This window comes from Grampus griseus (assembly GCF_964374135.1).
Source record: "Grampus griseus genome assembly, chromosome: 17".
Classification (NCBI taxonomy): Eukaryota; Metazoa; Chordata; class Mammalia; order Artiodactyla; family Delphinidae; genus Grampus; species Grampus griseus.
The window spans coordinates 2,422,720-2,436,732 of record NC_139011.1 but is presented as its reverse complement, the minus strand read 5'-3'; the positions used below and the strand labels follow the sequence as shown (position 1 = coordinate 2,436,732).

At 60.5% G+C, this 14,013-nt stretch overlaps 1 protein-coding gene across 1 annotated transcript; it reads right to left on the bottom strand.

Annotated features, from left to right (window-relative positions):
• Positions 1-11,506: 11,506 nt before the first annotated feature.
• GPR20 (G protein-coupled receptor 20) lies at positions 11,507-12,589 on the bottom strand (the record flags this gene model as incomplete). Its single annotated transcript, XM_082674694.1, has 1 exon — positions 11,507-12,589. The coding sequence occupies one exon, from the start codon at positions 12,587-12,589 to the stop codon at positions 11,507-11,509; it is 1,083 nt and encodes a 360-aa protein (XP_082530820.1).
• Between the last annotated feature and the right edge of the window lie 1,424 nt (positions 12,590-14,013).

The window sequence follows — 14,013 nt, the reverse complement described above, 5'->3', positions numbered from 1 at the left end:
GTGAAATTCACGTAACATAAAATCACCACAGTGAAGTGTACAGTTTGGGGCCTTTGGTACATTCACAGTGTTGTGCAACCACCCCCTCTATCGAGGTCCAGAATAAATATAGTTTTTATTAATTAATTTATTTTTGTCCGTGTTGGGTCTTAGTTGCTGCGTGCGGGCTTTCTCTAATTGCGGCGAGCGGGGGCTACTCTTCGTTGCGGTGCGCGTGCTTCTCCTTGCGGTGGCTTCTCTTGTTGCAGAGCACGGGCTCTAGGCGCGCGGGCTTCAGTAGTTGTGGCTCGCGGGCTCTAGAGCGCAGGCTCAGTAGTTGTGGCGCACGGGCTTAGTTGCTCCGCGGCATGTGGGATCTTCCCGGACCAGGGCTTGAACCCATGTCCCCTGCACTGGCAGGCGGATTCTTAACCACTGCGCCACCAGAGAAGTCCTAGGTCCAGAATATTTCCATTAGCGCAAAAGAAGAACCTGTATCCATTAAGCGGTCACTCTCCATTCCCTGCCCCCACCCCCTGGCAACCATTAATCTCCTTTCTTTTTTTTTTTTTTAAAGATTTTATTTTTTATTTATTTACTTATTTATTTTGGCCGTGCTGGGTCTTAGTTGCGGCATGCATGCAGGATCTAGTTCCCAGACCAGGGATCGAACCTGGGCCCCTGCATTGGGAGCGTGGAGTCTTACCCACTGGACCACTGTCTCCGTGGATTTTCCTGTCTGGACATTTCCTCTAAATGGAATCACGCACTATGATTTGTGTGTGTGTGTCTGGCCTCTTTCATATAGCATAATGTTTTCATGTTTCATCCGTGTTGCGGCGTGTGTCAGTGCTTCCTTCTTTTTGATGGTTGAATAATATTCCACTGCATGGCTGTTTAACTGTGCTGAAGTCGGGATTTGAACTCTTTGCGGAGTCCTGGCTGTGCTCTCTCCCATAGGCTTCACCACCCCAGGCCTGCCCTCCCCTAGCGACTGGGGGCTTCTGCCCCCTCCAGGGTGAGTGTCAGGCTGGGCTGGGGAGGGGTTGGGTGGGGAGTGTGAGGTCCCTCCAGACTGAGATTGAGCACAGCAGATATTCTGCAGATAACCTTCCGGCCTGAGGTTCCAGAATTGGCAAATCCTACAGTTCCAGGGTCTCAGAGCTCTTGGATCTGAAGATTCTTAAACACTCAGCCTCTGAGGTTCCAGGAGCTGAAGAGTTCTGAGCAGATACCTGTCCCCATCCACAGCCCCACAGCAGATATCACTAATCGAGCTAGCTGGGCCTTAGGGTCCCTGCAAGGGCCTGGGCTGGGGACCTCCACCCAACTGGGGTGAGGCCTGTTGGCCCCTGCTTCCAGCAAACTGTTCATCTCCAGCTGACCGTTCCCTCCCTCCTGGCCTCCCAGCCCCCTTCTCATGCCCCCAGGCTCCTCCCTGCCCCCTCCTACCCTGGGGGACCCTGGTCTTTCCTGCCCCCCTCCATCCTGTGACAGCAGGGCCTGTGACAGCCGGGGTGGACCCCGAGAGAGGGTCCTGCAGGCTCTCCTGTGGGGAGAGGTGGTGGGGACAGAGGGCTTTCCAGAGGCTGGGGGAGGCTGCCCAGGGTGCCCAGGCTCCTTGGCCAGCGGCAGAGAACCTGGCTGGAGGGCAGGGGAAGACCCCAGGAGGTGACGTGGCACCCTGTGCTCCCTCCTTGCCCACCTGTCCTCCAGGTGTCAGCCCCAGGGTCTGTCCTTTGGGTGGGGGATGGGCTCCTGGGGGGGGCTCCTGGGGCGGGGGGTGATGAGGTCACACATGGTGTTGGTAATTTCTCTCGTCTCCTCCTCCTGACATCTTGTGGACATCAGTTCCACGGCATCTGTTAAAGGGGGGCTTGGAATTGGAGCTGTGTGCTGGGGGCTCTCAAGCTGGGCTCTTGGCGCCCTGGGCCCCTGCGCATTGGGGGGTCTGTGCTGCCCTCGTGGGAAGACATTCCATTTCTGTTCCTCCTTGTGCCTCTGGCCCTGTCCTCCTGCCGCGGCCTGGGACTGGGGATCCTTTGTGGGAAAGGGCGAGCTCTGGCCTGGAAATAGCCAAGTGTGCACAGAAATAACCCTGGCCTCAAAAAAGAACATGGAAAATTAAATAGGGAATATTAGCATTCGCCTGGCCCTTTCCATGGCCATTATCTCATGGGGAGACAGCATTTTTATCCCCATTTTATAGACGAGGGAACTGAGGCTGGGGAGGGAAGTGACCTGCCTGAGGGCCTTCTGCCGGGCAGCTGGCCTCTGACCCCGTGCTTTCCATGACGTGGCTGCACCCCACCCCCCCACCCCGGGGGCTCTGCCACCCCGGGAGATGTCCTAGCCTGCTTCTCTGAAGGCCAGATTCCTCTGCATCCCCCAAAACTCAGCGAAATGCCCCTTTCTCTGGAAAGCCCCCCCAGCCCCCTGGCTGGCAGTGGAGCCCTCCGTGGTCCCCACCAGGACCGCGCCACCCTGCAGCAGACGGTGGGCTCCGCAAGGCAGGGACCGTGGCTGTGTCCTTCACGCTGCGCCAGGCAGCACGTGGCAGGTGCTCGGTAAGTGCTTGCTGAGTGGCTCATCGATGGACTGTTCCTATTACCGTGTGGGTAGAGGTCAGCTGAACCCCTCATCCCCTCCCCTGCATTTTCATCACAACAACCTGAGAAGTTCAAATTAGCATGAGCATAGCCACTTTACCGATGAGGCTCAGAGAGGTCAACTCACCTACCCAAAGGTCACACAGCGACTAAGGGCAGGATCAAATCTCGGATTTGATCCCGGCCCCACAAGCACGGATCTTTCTGGAGAGCCCAGTGTGTGCCTGGCACTGGGCTCAGGTGGGCCTCTGACTGCCCCGCCTGTCAACTCCCTTCCCTTCCTGCACCCTGTGGCCCACTGTCCCTTGGGATGGCTCTCATGTGTGGCATCTGAACGCCCTTCCTCACAGCCAGCACCCCCTCTGTGGGGTCTGGCTTGTCTCTCGAGGGCCCCTCCCAGGCGTGGGGGGGCATGCTGCTCCAAGAGCATTTCAGGGACCCTGTGAGGTGCCGCCTGCAGCCGCCGGGGGGACCAGGAAAGGTGGATTATCACAGGAAGACAAGTGCCCGGTGCACCGACCAGACGTCCACGTTTCAGGGGCCTCCGGGAACACCCGCGAACCACAAACCTCCCTCTCTCAGCTCCCTCAGCCTGGCCCCCCATTTCTTGTCTCCTTGGCAAGCACCGAGGCCTGAGGCTCCCCCTGTGAGAGGCTGGGGTGGGCAGAGGCCACAGGCAGGGGACACGGGAGCAGCCGGAAGGTTCTAGAGCCATCTCAGTGAAGGAAGATGGATGCAGGGAGGATGTCAAGGTCCTGGTGTACAGAATTAGGGTTCAGGGTCCTAGGGTTGTGTCCATCTCTCCAGCCCAGCAAACACCTGATATTTGGGGGAGTGCAAGGGGCTCTGGGAAGGGGACACAGGCTGAGGGGGTGGGTAGATGGGAGGATGGGAGGGAATATCTGGAAAGGGAAGCACGTCTGAGGGAGGGGTGGTCGGCCCTTGTTCCGGGAGGCCCGCCGGGGGTCTTGGGCCCCAGGGCCCTCGACTTGAGCTTCCTGGGGCTCCCGGTGGGGCTCCTCGGGAGAGACCGGTCCCACTTGACGTCTCCAGGAATCCAGGCCCTGCGCCAGCCCCGGGACCAGACTGCCCTCCTCAGTGAGCCGGGCTGGGGGCTGCAGCCCGCCCCGACGGGCACCGCTGCGTGGAAGTTTGGTGGGCAGGTGAGGCATGGGCGGCTCCACACCTCAGCTGTCAGGCCAGTGCCTACTGGTCACTCCCCTCTGTGTCCAGTACAGGACCTGTCCCTTCTGCCTAAGCAGAGGGTCCAGGGACCACCAAGCGACTCATGCCCAGGGCAGTCTCTCCCTGGCTTCCACCTGTCCATCTGTCTGTCTCCTGCCTCCTTCCACAGCCTGGAGCTGGTGCCAGTGCTGCGGTTGGAAACGCAGAGCACCACTTGTCCGGACATCCCAGCCCTTGGGCGCGTTTCTCTCTCCTGCCACACAGCAGTCTCAGCTGCCAGGCTGTGTAACTCAGGGCAGCTGTCTGACCCTCTCTGGGCTCATGAGATGGTGAAATGAGGTTCTTCACCTGGGGCCCCAGTATGGCCTTGGGGGGCTCTCAGCTCCCCCTAGATCACGCGCCAGAAGAGGAGGCACATCTCAGGGGAGCCCCAGCTGCCCACAGAGCCCACCGTCCCCGCGTGTCATGGAGTCAGTCGTCGGCCTCATTCCACAGCCCACAGGGAGGGGCTGGCTCCTCCCCCTCTGCGATCACCTCGCCTAGCCGCCCCTCTGGCGGGTGGGGAGACAGACCTGGCGTGAGGGGCTGCCTGGAAGGTGGCCGAGTTGAAGGGGTCAGGGGCTTCCTGACTCAGTGTCACTCTTCTCTCCGGGAGGGGAAGGAAGCTGCAGCTCCTCTGAGCAGCCTTCCAGGATTGCCAGCTCTGGGGCCACCCCCCGAGGGTCAGGTGGCAGAGGTGATCAGGAGGGTCCCTGCCCTCCTTGGTCCTGGCTGGCGGCAGACACCTCGGGCGCCTGTCCTGGGCCAGCAGCGCCACCTGGTGGCCGCAGGCCCCCCGGACGCCTCCATCCAGCCGGTGGTGCCAGGGGATCAGCCGGGGGGGGCTGGGCCAGCCGGGGAGGCGCCGGCCCAAGATCACTGGCAGCTCCGAGAGAGAACGCAGGCATCCTGCCCGCCTGAGACCAGAATGTGCCCCCCCACACACCATGGGTGCAGGCATCAGGGGGAAGCTCAAAGACAGGGCTTCACCCAGAGGGATGAGTGAGGATGGAGGCGTCTCAGTCACTGTGACCAGTGTGTGCGTGTGCGCCCAGGAGGGGAGGGCAGGCGTCCTTTTGGGAGGGAGACCCTCAGGTCATACTTGGCACAGGAAGGTAAAGGACGCTGTTGAAGGAATGAAGGAAAATGAATGAACATGCTGGGACCTTCCTTGGGGAAGCCCTATTGCCCTCATTAGCTCACTTTAATCATTACTTATTGACAGCTGAGCACCGTGGGAAGCCCCCCCCCCCCACACGTATTACATACACGCAATGCACGCACACACATACACAAAACGTATGCACACACAACACACGTGTACACAAATACATACATACAGAACACAATGCACATACAAATGTACACACAACACATGCACACACATATGTGCACAACACAACAAACGTATATACAACATACACGTACACACATGCACACAACACGCGCACATATACAACACACACAAATATGCACATGTATATGTGCATGTACCTACATACATACACGTGCACACAACACACGCAATGCATGTATGTATAATATATGCATGTGCACACACATTCAAATATATGCATACACTTCAACACACAACCACATACATGCATGCACACAACAAATACACACACGTCCCAATACATGCACACATAACATGCACACATACGCACACACACAACTGTTTACTCCTCACGATCGCACCTGAAGGCAGAGGGTGTAATTATCCTCCACGACACAGAGGAAGGAAACGGAGTCTCGGGGACAGCGTGTGAGTTGCTCAAGGCTGGAGAAGCTGGTGTGGCCAAGGGGCCTGGCATGGGCCAGACGCCCTGTTACCCTGCCCTGGGCTGGACTGCGGCACCCACTCCACGAGCCTCTGGCAGTTGGGGTCCCAGGAGCTGCCTCCCGTGGCTTTGCTCTGGAGAGGAAGGGTGGAGTAGAGTTCAGCGTCCTGGATGTCACCCCTGTGGAGTAGAACTTGACCTTCAGTCCCCGGCAGGACACTCGGAGGGGTACCCATGGGGGTGGGTGGGGCAAGAAGACCCTCAGAGGTCCCAGGACTCCTTCATGAAGCGGTTCCCCAGGCCACTGGTACAGCCTGGACCCCTGGGGTACACACCTCATCCCTACTTCCATCTGAGACCCCCGTCAGGAGCCCCCACTCTGCCAGAGGTGCCCCGGGAAGGCCTCCCTGTGGTGTGACTGGGGACCCCACGCCTTGTGAGGACACCTCCCTGCCCAGAACCGGGGCCCGAGAAGCCGAGGGGCTGCAGGGTAGGGGGAACAGAGCCCCAGGTTGGTTCATAAACACACACAGAGCGTCCCACATTTCAGTCGTTGCTGACCTGGGTACTGAGGGTCTAACACCGCAGGGAGCCATTCTGAGCTCCGGATTACGGATGAGAAAACTGGAGCCCAGAGAGGGGGAGGGGTGTGGCGGGGGTCTCATGGGGATTTGGAGGGACTCCTAGGCTGCGCCTCTAGCTGGATGGGTGCTGTCTCAGTTTGGGGGGCACCTGCGGTCTGGGCAGCAGACTCCTACTTACAGGTGGCAGAGCCAATGCTCGGAAGGGTCCCAGAGTCAGCAGATCAGCAGATGAGCTGGTGTGGGACCGGTGTGCATGGTCCCAGTGCGTGGGCTTGTGTCCACGCACCCACTGGACCTCAGTTTCTTCATCTGTAAAATGGGGGTGAAACACCCTGGCCCTGCCATCCCGTCGGGCACTGGATGCTTGAAAAGCTCCCAGCACCACAGCCTCAGGAGAGGCCCAGCCCGAGGGGTCTGGAACCCAGGTGGATAAGGTGAGGACCAGGAGGGAAGAGCAGTGAATGTCTCCTCCTCCGGGAAGTCCTCCTGGATGCCCCTACGTGGCTGGTCCCACATGGTGTGGTGTGGGGCTCTGATCTCCCACCTGCCCAGCTGTGCCCCCAGGCTGCAGACTCCCCAGGGCCTGCAGAGAAGATGCTTCAGTGCAAAGCACAGAGCGTCAACATCATCTGAAGAACCAGGACGATGGGGGTGGGTAGGTGGGTGGGTGGGGAGTCCCTGAGGGATCAGCGAGGGGCCAAGGGCACCGGTGGGGCAGGCATCCAGTCCGGAGGGCACAGCTGAGCCATGTGGTCTGTCCTGCAGTTGGGTAGGTGCTGGCCCCGGGACAGCTGGGCAGAGAGGGAGGGACCCGCAAGGAGGACAGTCAGGGCTGGTCCTGGGCAGACTGGCCGGGCAGTGGACCTGCTGAGACCAAGACACAGAAGAGAACAGGACACCCCCGGTGCGGTTGTCGGGAAGCTCTGTGCCTTCCTCCCGTCAGTGGAGGCTGGGGAGGCCCCGAGGGGCAGGTGGTCAAGTGCAAACGGCGGGGCTAGGGTGGTGGGTAAGCCAGGGAGACAGCAGGGGCCCAGGCCCGGTAGCAGGGGAAGGCGGGGGCCATTTCCCCAGTCCCCCCACCGTGCCCCCTTCCTGCACCTGGGGGCGCCCTTCTGTTTGCTGACACTCAGCTGACTGGTCCCTGATCTCCCTGGCCCACAGCTGTCCTGGCTGCTGTCCAGGGGTCAGGGGTTGGGGGTGGCCTTGGCCCTGGGGTCAGGCAGGTCCGGGTGGGACATTCCAGCTCCGTTTTTAAGGTGGCATGGGGTAGCCTTGGATTGGTCCCATTGCATCGCTCAGCCTCAGTTTTCTCCTCTGTGAATTGGGAACAGAGACCCCTCGGGCATGGGGTCGGCCCCAGTGTGTGGGAGGATGCGAGGGGTGACTGGTCCCATGGGGGTCTTCACCTCATTCAAGGGTCCCCCTCACACCTGCCTCCTGAGCTCCCCTGTCCGGGGCTAGGGGAGGGCTGCATCAGGGGGTGGGGGCACTGAGAGCCTCCCGAGGGGCTGAAGAATGGGAGGCGGTGAGGGCAGAGGGAGGAGTGTGAAGAGGCAGGGGGTGGGCAAAAGTGTGGGGTGTAAACCAGGACCTGAGTGTGGGACAGCCATCTCACAGGGCCGCCACCTCTGCTCAGGCATCAGAGGCCTCCAGGAAGCCGGGGCGGGCGCCCAGGGACATTTCCTGCTATTAATGGAGCTTAATCTAAACAGGCCCTAATATTTACCTCTAGGCGCCTCCGGCCTCTGAGGGTGCCGTACAGCGAGAGTGACGAGCCCCACCCGGGCAATGCCCTTCTTACCCCGTGCTTCCCGGGCCGTGTGTGAGGCAGGAACTGGGGGCCTGGGGGCTCAGGTTTGAGGCCCCTGCCGGATGCCCAGAGCCTGTTTCCCTGTCTGGGCAATGGGGTGACAGCCCAGGCTTACGGGGAAGTTCAGAAGGCGGACAGCTCAGCAGCTCTTGCCTGTAGCGGAGCCGTAGCCCCTCCCTCCGGATCATACCTGTGGGTGATCTGACTGGATGCTGCGGGCAGGCTGGCTGCCCTGCCCACGTCTATGTTCTCTCCCTGGGCAGGCGGAGTTGGGACCAGGCTGGGGCGACGACCTGTCACTCTGCCGGTCTGTGCCCCTAACCAGCTACTGTGCCCACCCACGGCCCACACCTTACCACCTGCATCCCCTCCAACCCTCGCCCTTCAGAAGCCCCTGTGCCTGCCCCCAGCAGTGATGGCAAAACCATGACCCCACCACCACAGACTTTCCCGTGGAGTCCACTGTCCCCAACCACAGGATAGTGAGCGAAGTTGGGTGGACGAGGGGGCCCCCACCTGGCTCAGTGCCCCACGGCGACCCCTGCCCGCCAGCCAGGGCGCTGAGTCAAGGGCACGAAGGGAATAAACAGTTTTAATTCAGGACGAGGATTCCTCGTTAAGGAGAATGTTTACATCAGATATAAATACACAAGCCACCTCACGTCACTTGGGCTTTTCAAAAATCTGGGAAGGGAGGCCATGTGGAGGGGACTGCAGAAACTTCGCACTCTGGCCCCTGTGGGAAAAAGGACTGTCCCAGTCTGGCCTCTGGAGGCTCCTGGGCCTGTGTCCCCATGGAGGGAGTGGGGAGGAGCCAGCCGTCAGGAGGAGGAAGCAAGTGCCTGAGGAAGTTGTGGGGTCACGTGCGGTGAATCTCTTGCCCTCAGCCCCCTGTCCACCGGCTGCCAGGCTACAGAGAGGAGGGAGAGGAGTAGAGAGTGGGGAAAACTGAGGCCCACTTAGCGAGGGCTCTGCAAGGGGGCCATCAGACAGCTCTGGGGGGTGATGGAAGGCTCCCTTGGGCCCTGGCACCCTTTATCCCCACGGCTCTTCCAGTCCCTGAGGAACCCAGGCTGGATGGTGGGATTTCACATGTGGGATGAGGGGAGGGGGCTTGGCCACCCTGGATCTGGATCCCAGTTCTGCGCTGGGCTCTTACTTCCATGAATGGTGGGGACTAACGAGACACTGGGTGTGAAGCAGGGCCAGACAGACCTGGGACCCAGCAGGCGCCCAGTCAGTGTGTGCCGAGACCCACGCTGGCCCACCTACCTGAGACCGGCCTCCTCCTTGAGGAAGGGATTGTTCCAGAAGCATTGCAACCCCTCCACCCCCAAGCACAGCAGTCAGCTCAAGCCAGCCACTCGCTCTTTAGTATAAATTAGAGTGAGAACCTGGGATAGAATCAGGGCTGCTGACCCTGGAGGAAAGCCCACAGGTGGTGCTGGGCTGGGACAAACACCTCACACTAACTTTCCCTCCTCTGCTGTGTGACGGCCCAGGTGCCGGCTTGCAGGCCGGGGAGAGACAAAGCTCTGTCAGAGCCTCCCCGCCTGAAAACCCACCATAAGTGCCACTCCCTGGGGTCAGCATCGCTGTCACCGTGGGCTTCTTGGCACAGACAACCCACTCCCGCACCCTCCTTTCCCGAGAGCCAGGCCCCTCCTCTGTTCCATGGAGCTCTGGGCCCCTCTCTGAGCTGGGAGGTGGGGGGAGGCTGCATACTGTGCCCGGCACCCAGTCAAGGCCAAGGATGGTGGTCCTGATGCTGACAACCACGCCCCTTGCTTCTTGAGCACCGGGCCCAGGAGGCAACCCTGGGTCCAGCTCCCCCACCACTTCACTGAGCAGGGCTTGGACTCCCCCGGGCTCCAGCATCTCCCACCTTGGCCACCCCACAAGGTCCTAGGGCCAAAGGAGCCACCCCCACTGGGCTCCAGCAGACAGTACTGGTCTTGCAGTACCTGGGTACTCTATGACCCTGGCAAGCTCCTTTCCCTCTTTGAGCCTCAGTTTCCTCGTCTGTAATATGGGGATATAAATGGCCTTTCTGCCTCCCATCCAGGCCTTGCACTAGGGCCCTGAACTCGCGGCCAGGATACTCTGCCTGGAGCCACCGAGCATGTAGGACTATTATTTTCTTTGGCTGTACCGTGTGGCATGTGGGATCTTAGTTTCCTGACCAGGGATCGAGCTCATGTCCCCTGCGGAGTCTTAACCACTGGACCACCAGGGAAGTCCCATGTAGGACACTTCTTTGCAGACAAAGGGCAAACATGGGGCCCAGATTCCATCTCACCAGTTTCAGTGGTGGTGGCCACGTGAGAGGGTGGAGCCTGGTGGCTAGAGGTGCCTGGGACGCCCAGAGCTCCTCTCTCACAACAGGCGCCCTCCCCCCATACAGCAGTCTAGAGAGGGCTCATGGGAGCTTGAACATTCGACTAGAAGGCATGCAGAGGCTATCCTGGAGTCCAGCTCAGAGGAGGCAACCAGAGGCCCAAGCCAGAGAAATGATCCCTCCCCAGGAAAGGCAGGGAAGCATGATGAGCCAGGTGAGAGGGAGAATGAAGGGTTCTGAGTGTGGGGAGACGGTGGCCTTAGGCCAGCAGGCCTGGGTTCCAGTCTCTGTGTCTTTGCCCTTGGTTTCTCATCCATAGGATGGGCTGTGAGCCTACTGCCCTCCTGGGCCAGCGGGCAGGGTCTTTCAAGATGGTTCCTATAGTGGAGGGCTTTGGGAAGATTTGAGTGGGCTCCATGGGGCAGGCAAGGGGATGTTGGAGGAGGTGGGGCTGAGCTGTGTTTGGCCATCTCCCACTCATGGCACCTGTATGTGCCACTCAGCCTCCCCCGCATGGCTGGTGGGTGGAAAACAGTCTCCCCTTTGTAGGGTAGTGTCTGGTTTGAGTGTCAGCCCAGGTAGCACAGTACTCACAGCAAAGCACCCCACGGTGTCAGGCTGTCTTCCTGTGTGATTTATGGATGCCTCAAATGGAGGCCCTGCAGACGTGAACCCTTCACGTCCGCTCACATAACATTTGTGTCCTCTAACACTTCCTTTCTGTTCCTGTTCTTCTCTCTTTGTGGGGGAGGGAGAAAAAGGGGGAGGGGTGGGGAGGGAACCCCTTCAGGTTATCTTTTTAACCCTCTTTGAAATTCCCAGTATCTAAAACATCTTTGTCCATGTTTCTCAGGGACCCCTTCTAGAGGTTGAATGGTCCAAGTGAGAAGCAGCTCCTGGCTACCCCTCTGAGTTTTCAATGGACACAATATTTACCTTAGGGATGGCAAATTATCAGCATTCAGATCACCACATCCTAGCTAGAGCCCATGGCAGACATTGCTAATCAATCACAGCACCGTGGCCTTAGACACTTCCTCCACGCAGTGCACTGGGCAGCCATCACCAATTGATCAGGTGAACCCAATTTGCCATCCGAGTAGAGCAGATATCTGTGCTGTCCCCGACCTGGCGTGTCCAGTCCAGCCCTGACCTTTGGCCCCCTTGCAAAGTCCTACCAACTAAGCCTCAGGCCCGTTAGCCAGGGCCTGCGTGAGGGCTCGAGGTCTGGCGCCGAGGATGTGACGGTGAGCCGAATTCTTGGAGCTCTTGCGCGTGCTGACCACGTTGCAGCTGTTGGGCTCGCACCCCGCTCCATGCTGGTGGAAGAGGCCACGGACGGTGGTCTGGAAGCTGCTGGTGACGAAGCAGTAGACGATGGGGTCCATGCAGCTGTTGAGGCTGCTGAGGGTCACTGCCACATGATAGACCACGAGGCTGGTGTGGTGCGGCACGTCGGGCCACAGCGCCACAGCCACCTGGCGGGCATGGAAGGGCGTGAAGCAGACGAGGAAGATGACGAGCACGGTGAGCAGCAGCTGCATGGCCCGCATGCGGCGCTGGCGGCCCTGGCGCAGCAGGCCCGGCCGTGACAGCGCACACATGATGCGGCCGGTGAATATGCTAATGACCAGCAGTGGCAGCAGGAACTCCAGGACGGTCAGTGCAAAGATGCGGCAGCAGGGCCCGCCGGTGGCCGTCACGCCCAGCACGGACAGGGTCACAGCGCCGGCGGCCAGCCACACGAAGGCGCACACGGCTCTGGCGCAGGCAGGCTGGCGCCAGCGGCGGCCACCATCGGGCTGCACGATGGCCAGGTAGCGGTCCACGCAGATGCAGGTGAGGAAGAGGATGGAGCAGTGCATGTTGAGGAAGTAGCCAAAGACGTGCGGGAGGGCGCAGCGCAGGCAGCCGCGGGTGCCGTAGAAGACAGCAAAGCGCGTGGGCAGGGACAGGCCCACCAGCAGGTCAGTCACCACCAGGTTGATGGTGTAGATGACCGACGGCGTCCTGGCCTGGGTGCGGCAGCCGAAGACGTACAGCGCCAGCCCGTTGAGCACCAGGCCCACCAGGAAGATGACGCCATGCACGGCCATCAGCGCCAGCCACAGGCCTGGGAAGGCGGCGTGCAGCTCCCCGTCCAGCACAGCGAACAGGTGGAACAGGGGCATCTCCGGCATGCTGACATTGGTCCACGCTGCCGCTGCCGCTGTGGCATTGGGGGCAGCCACGGCCGAGGGCCCTGCGGAAGACGCGGAGGGCATGACAGCAGCCAGCGCACGCCCGGGGCCTGGAAGGAAGGAGACCGGGTTACCCTGGGGATATTGGAGCCCTGCCCCGAGGCTGGACCTCACCTGGCTCGTCTGCCCACCCAGCACCCCAACATTCCCACCTTTGTGCCTCTGCCTGGCCTGGCCCTGGCACTTGCCAGCGTGCAGCTCCAGCAGAATGCCAGTGCTGTGCACCTGCTGCTTGCTGTAATGGGAGGCGAAAAGCCTCGCAAGACTGTCACCGGGACTGAAAGATGACAAAGGCGACTGGTGTGGCACAGGTAAGATGACGGGCCAAGTGTGTGGTGTTTGAGCCTGGGCTCCAATTCCAGTTGCTTCCTCGCTCGCTGTGCAACCTCAGGCAAGTCGCTTAACCTCTCTGTGCCTCACGTCCTAATCTAGATCATTGGGACTACAGAGCTGCTGGGAGGATTAACTGAGCACAGCAGTGCTCAGCGCACCATTAGCTGGTGCCAAATACACCACAGTTCTGCTAGGACAGATCCGTGCCCTCGGTCACCCCAGCCCACAGCTCCCGCACCCATGCGACACAGCCCCTGTCCTCCAGGCCACCCATCTGTTCTCACCTCCTGCAAGGCTGGCACCAGGTCAATGCCCTGGGTGAAGGTCCTCATAAGGGAGGCTGGGACTGGGGAGCTGGGAGCCAGCTGGGAGCCAGCCCCCTGGCCACCCCAGTTTCTCCCCGGCCCTGAGAGGTGGCCACCTTTGCTGTCTTGGAGGCCCACGTTGGGTGGCTCACTGGGGCTCGAGCCTGGAGCCAGGTCCCAGCAGCGGCAGCACAGCAGATGTGAGTTAAATAAACACTGTGCTCCCTGCCTGGTCCAGGCCTGGTGGCCCAGACACTGCGGTGGGGGCAGGCTGGGGTGGGGCCGCCCACCCTGTTTCTGTTCCTGCTGAGCTGTTTAACTTGCTGAGGCTTATCCCTTTGTTTATAAACGAAGGGTTAACAGGCTCCCATCCCCGCCCTGGGCCAGGCTGATCCTCCAAATAAGGACATTTCTGTCTTTTTCAGGAGAAAGGAGAAGGCTTTGGGGAGAAGCAGGGAGGAGGTGAGGGCACATGGGACACCCCAGGCATAGTGTGCCCTCCCCCACCCGCGAGGGGAGGGAAGACCCCTCCCCCTTCCTGGCGACCAAGGGAAGTGAGGCGTCTGCTGTGAAGGGCCTCACGCTGCCCACTCCCCCGGACGGCTACTGCACATCCTCGAGCAACAGGCTCCTTCTGGCAGTTTCCACCCAGCGGAAGTCGTGCCCGCTGGGGGACTGGGGACCGAATGCCAGCCTGGAAGGGGTGGGCACAGCAGGGGACCTCTTGCTAGCTGAGGCTCAGGTCCCAACCTGGCCGGGAGGGAGCCCCTGGCAGGGCAGGCAGCCGCCCCCATCCTCCAGCTCAGAGAG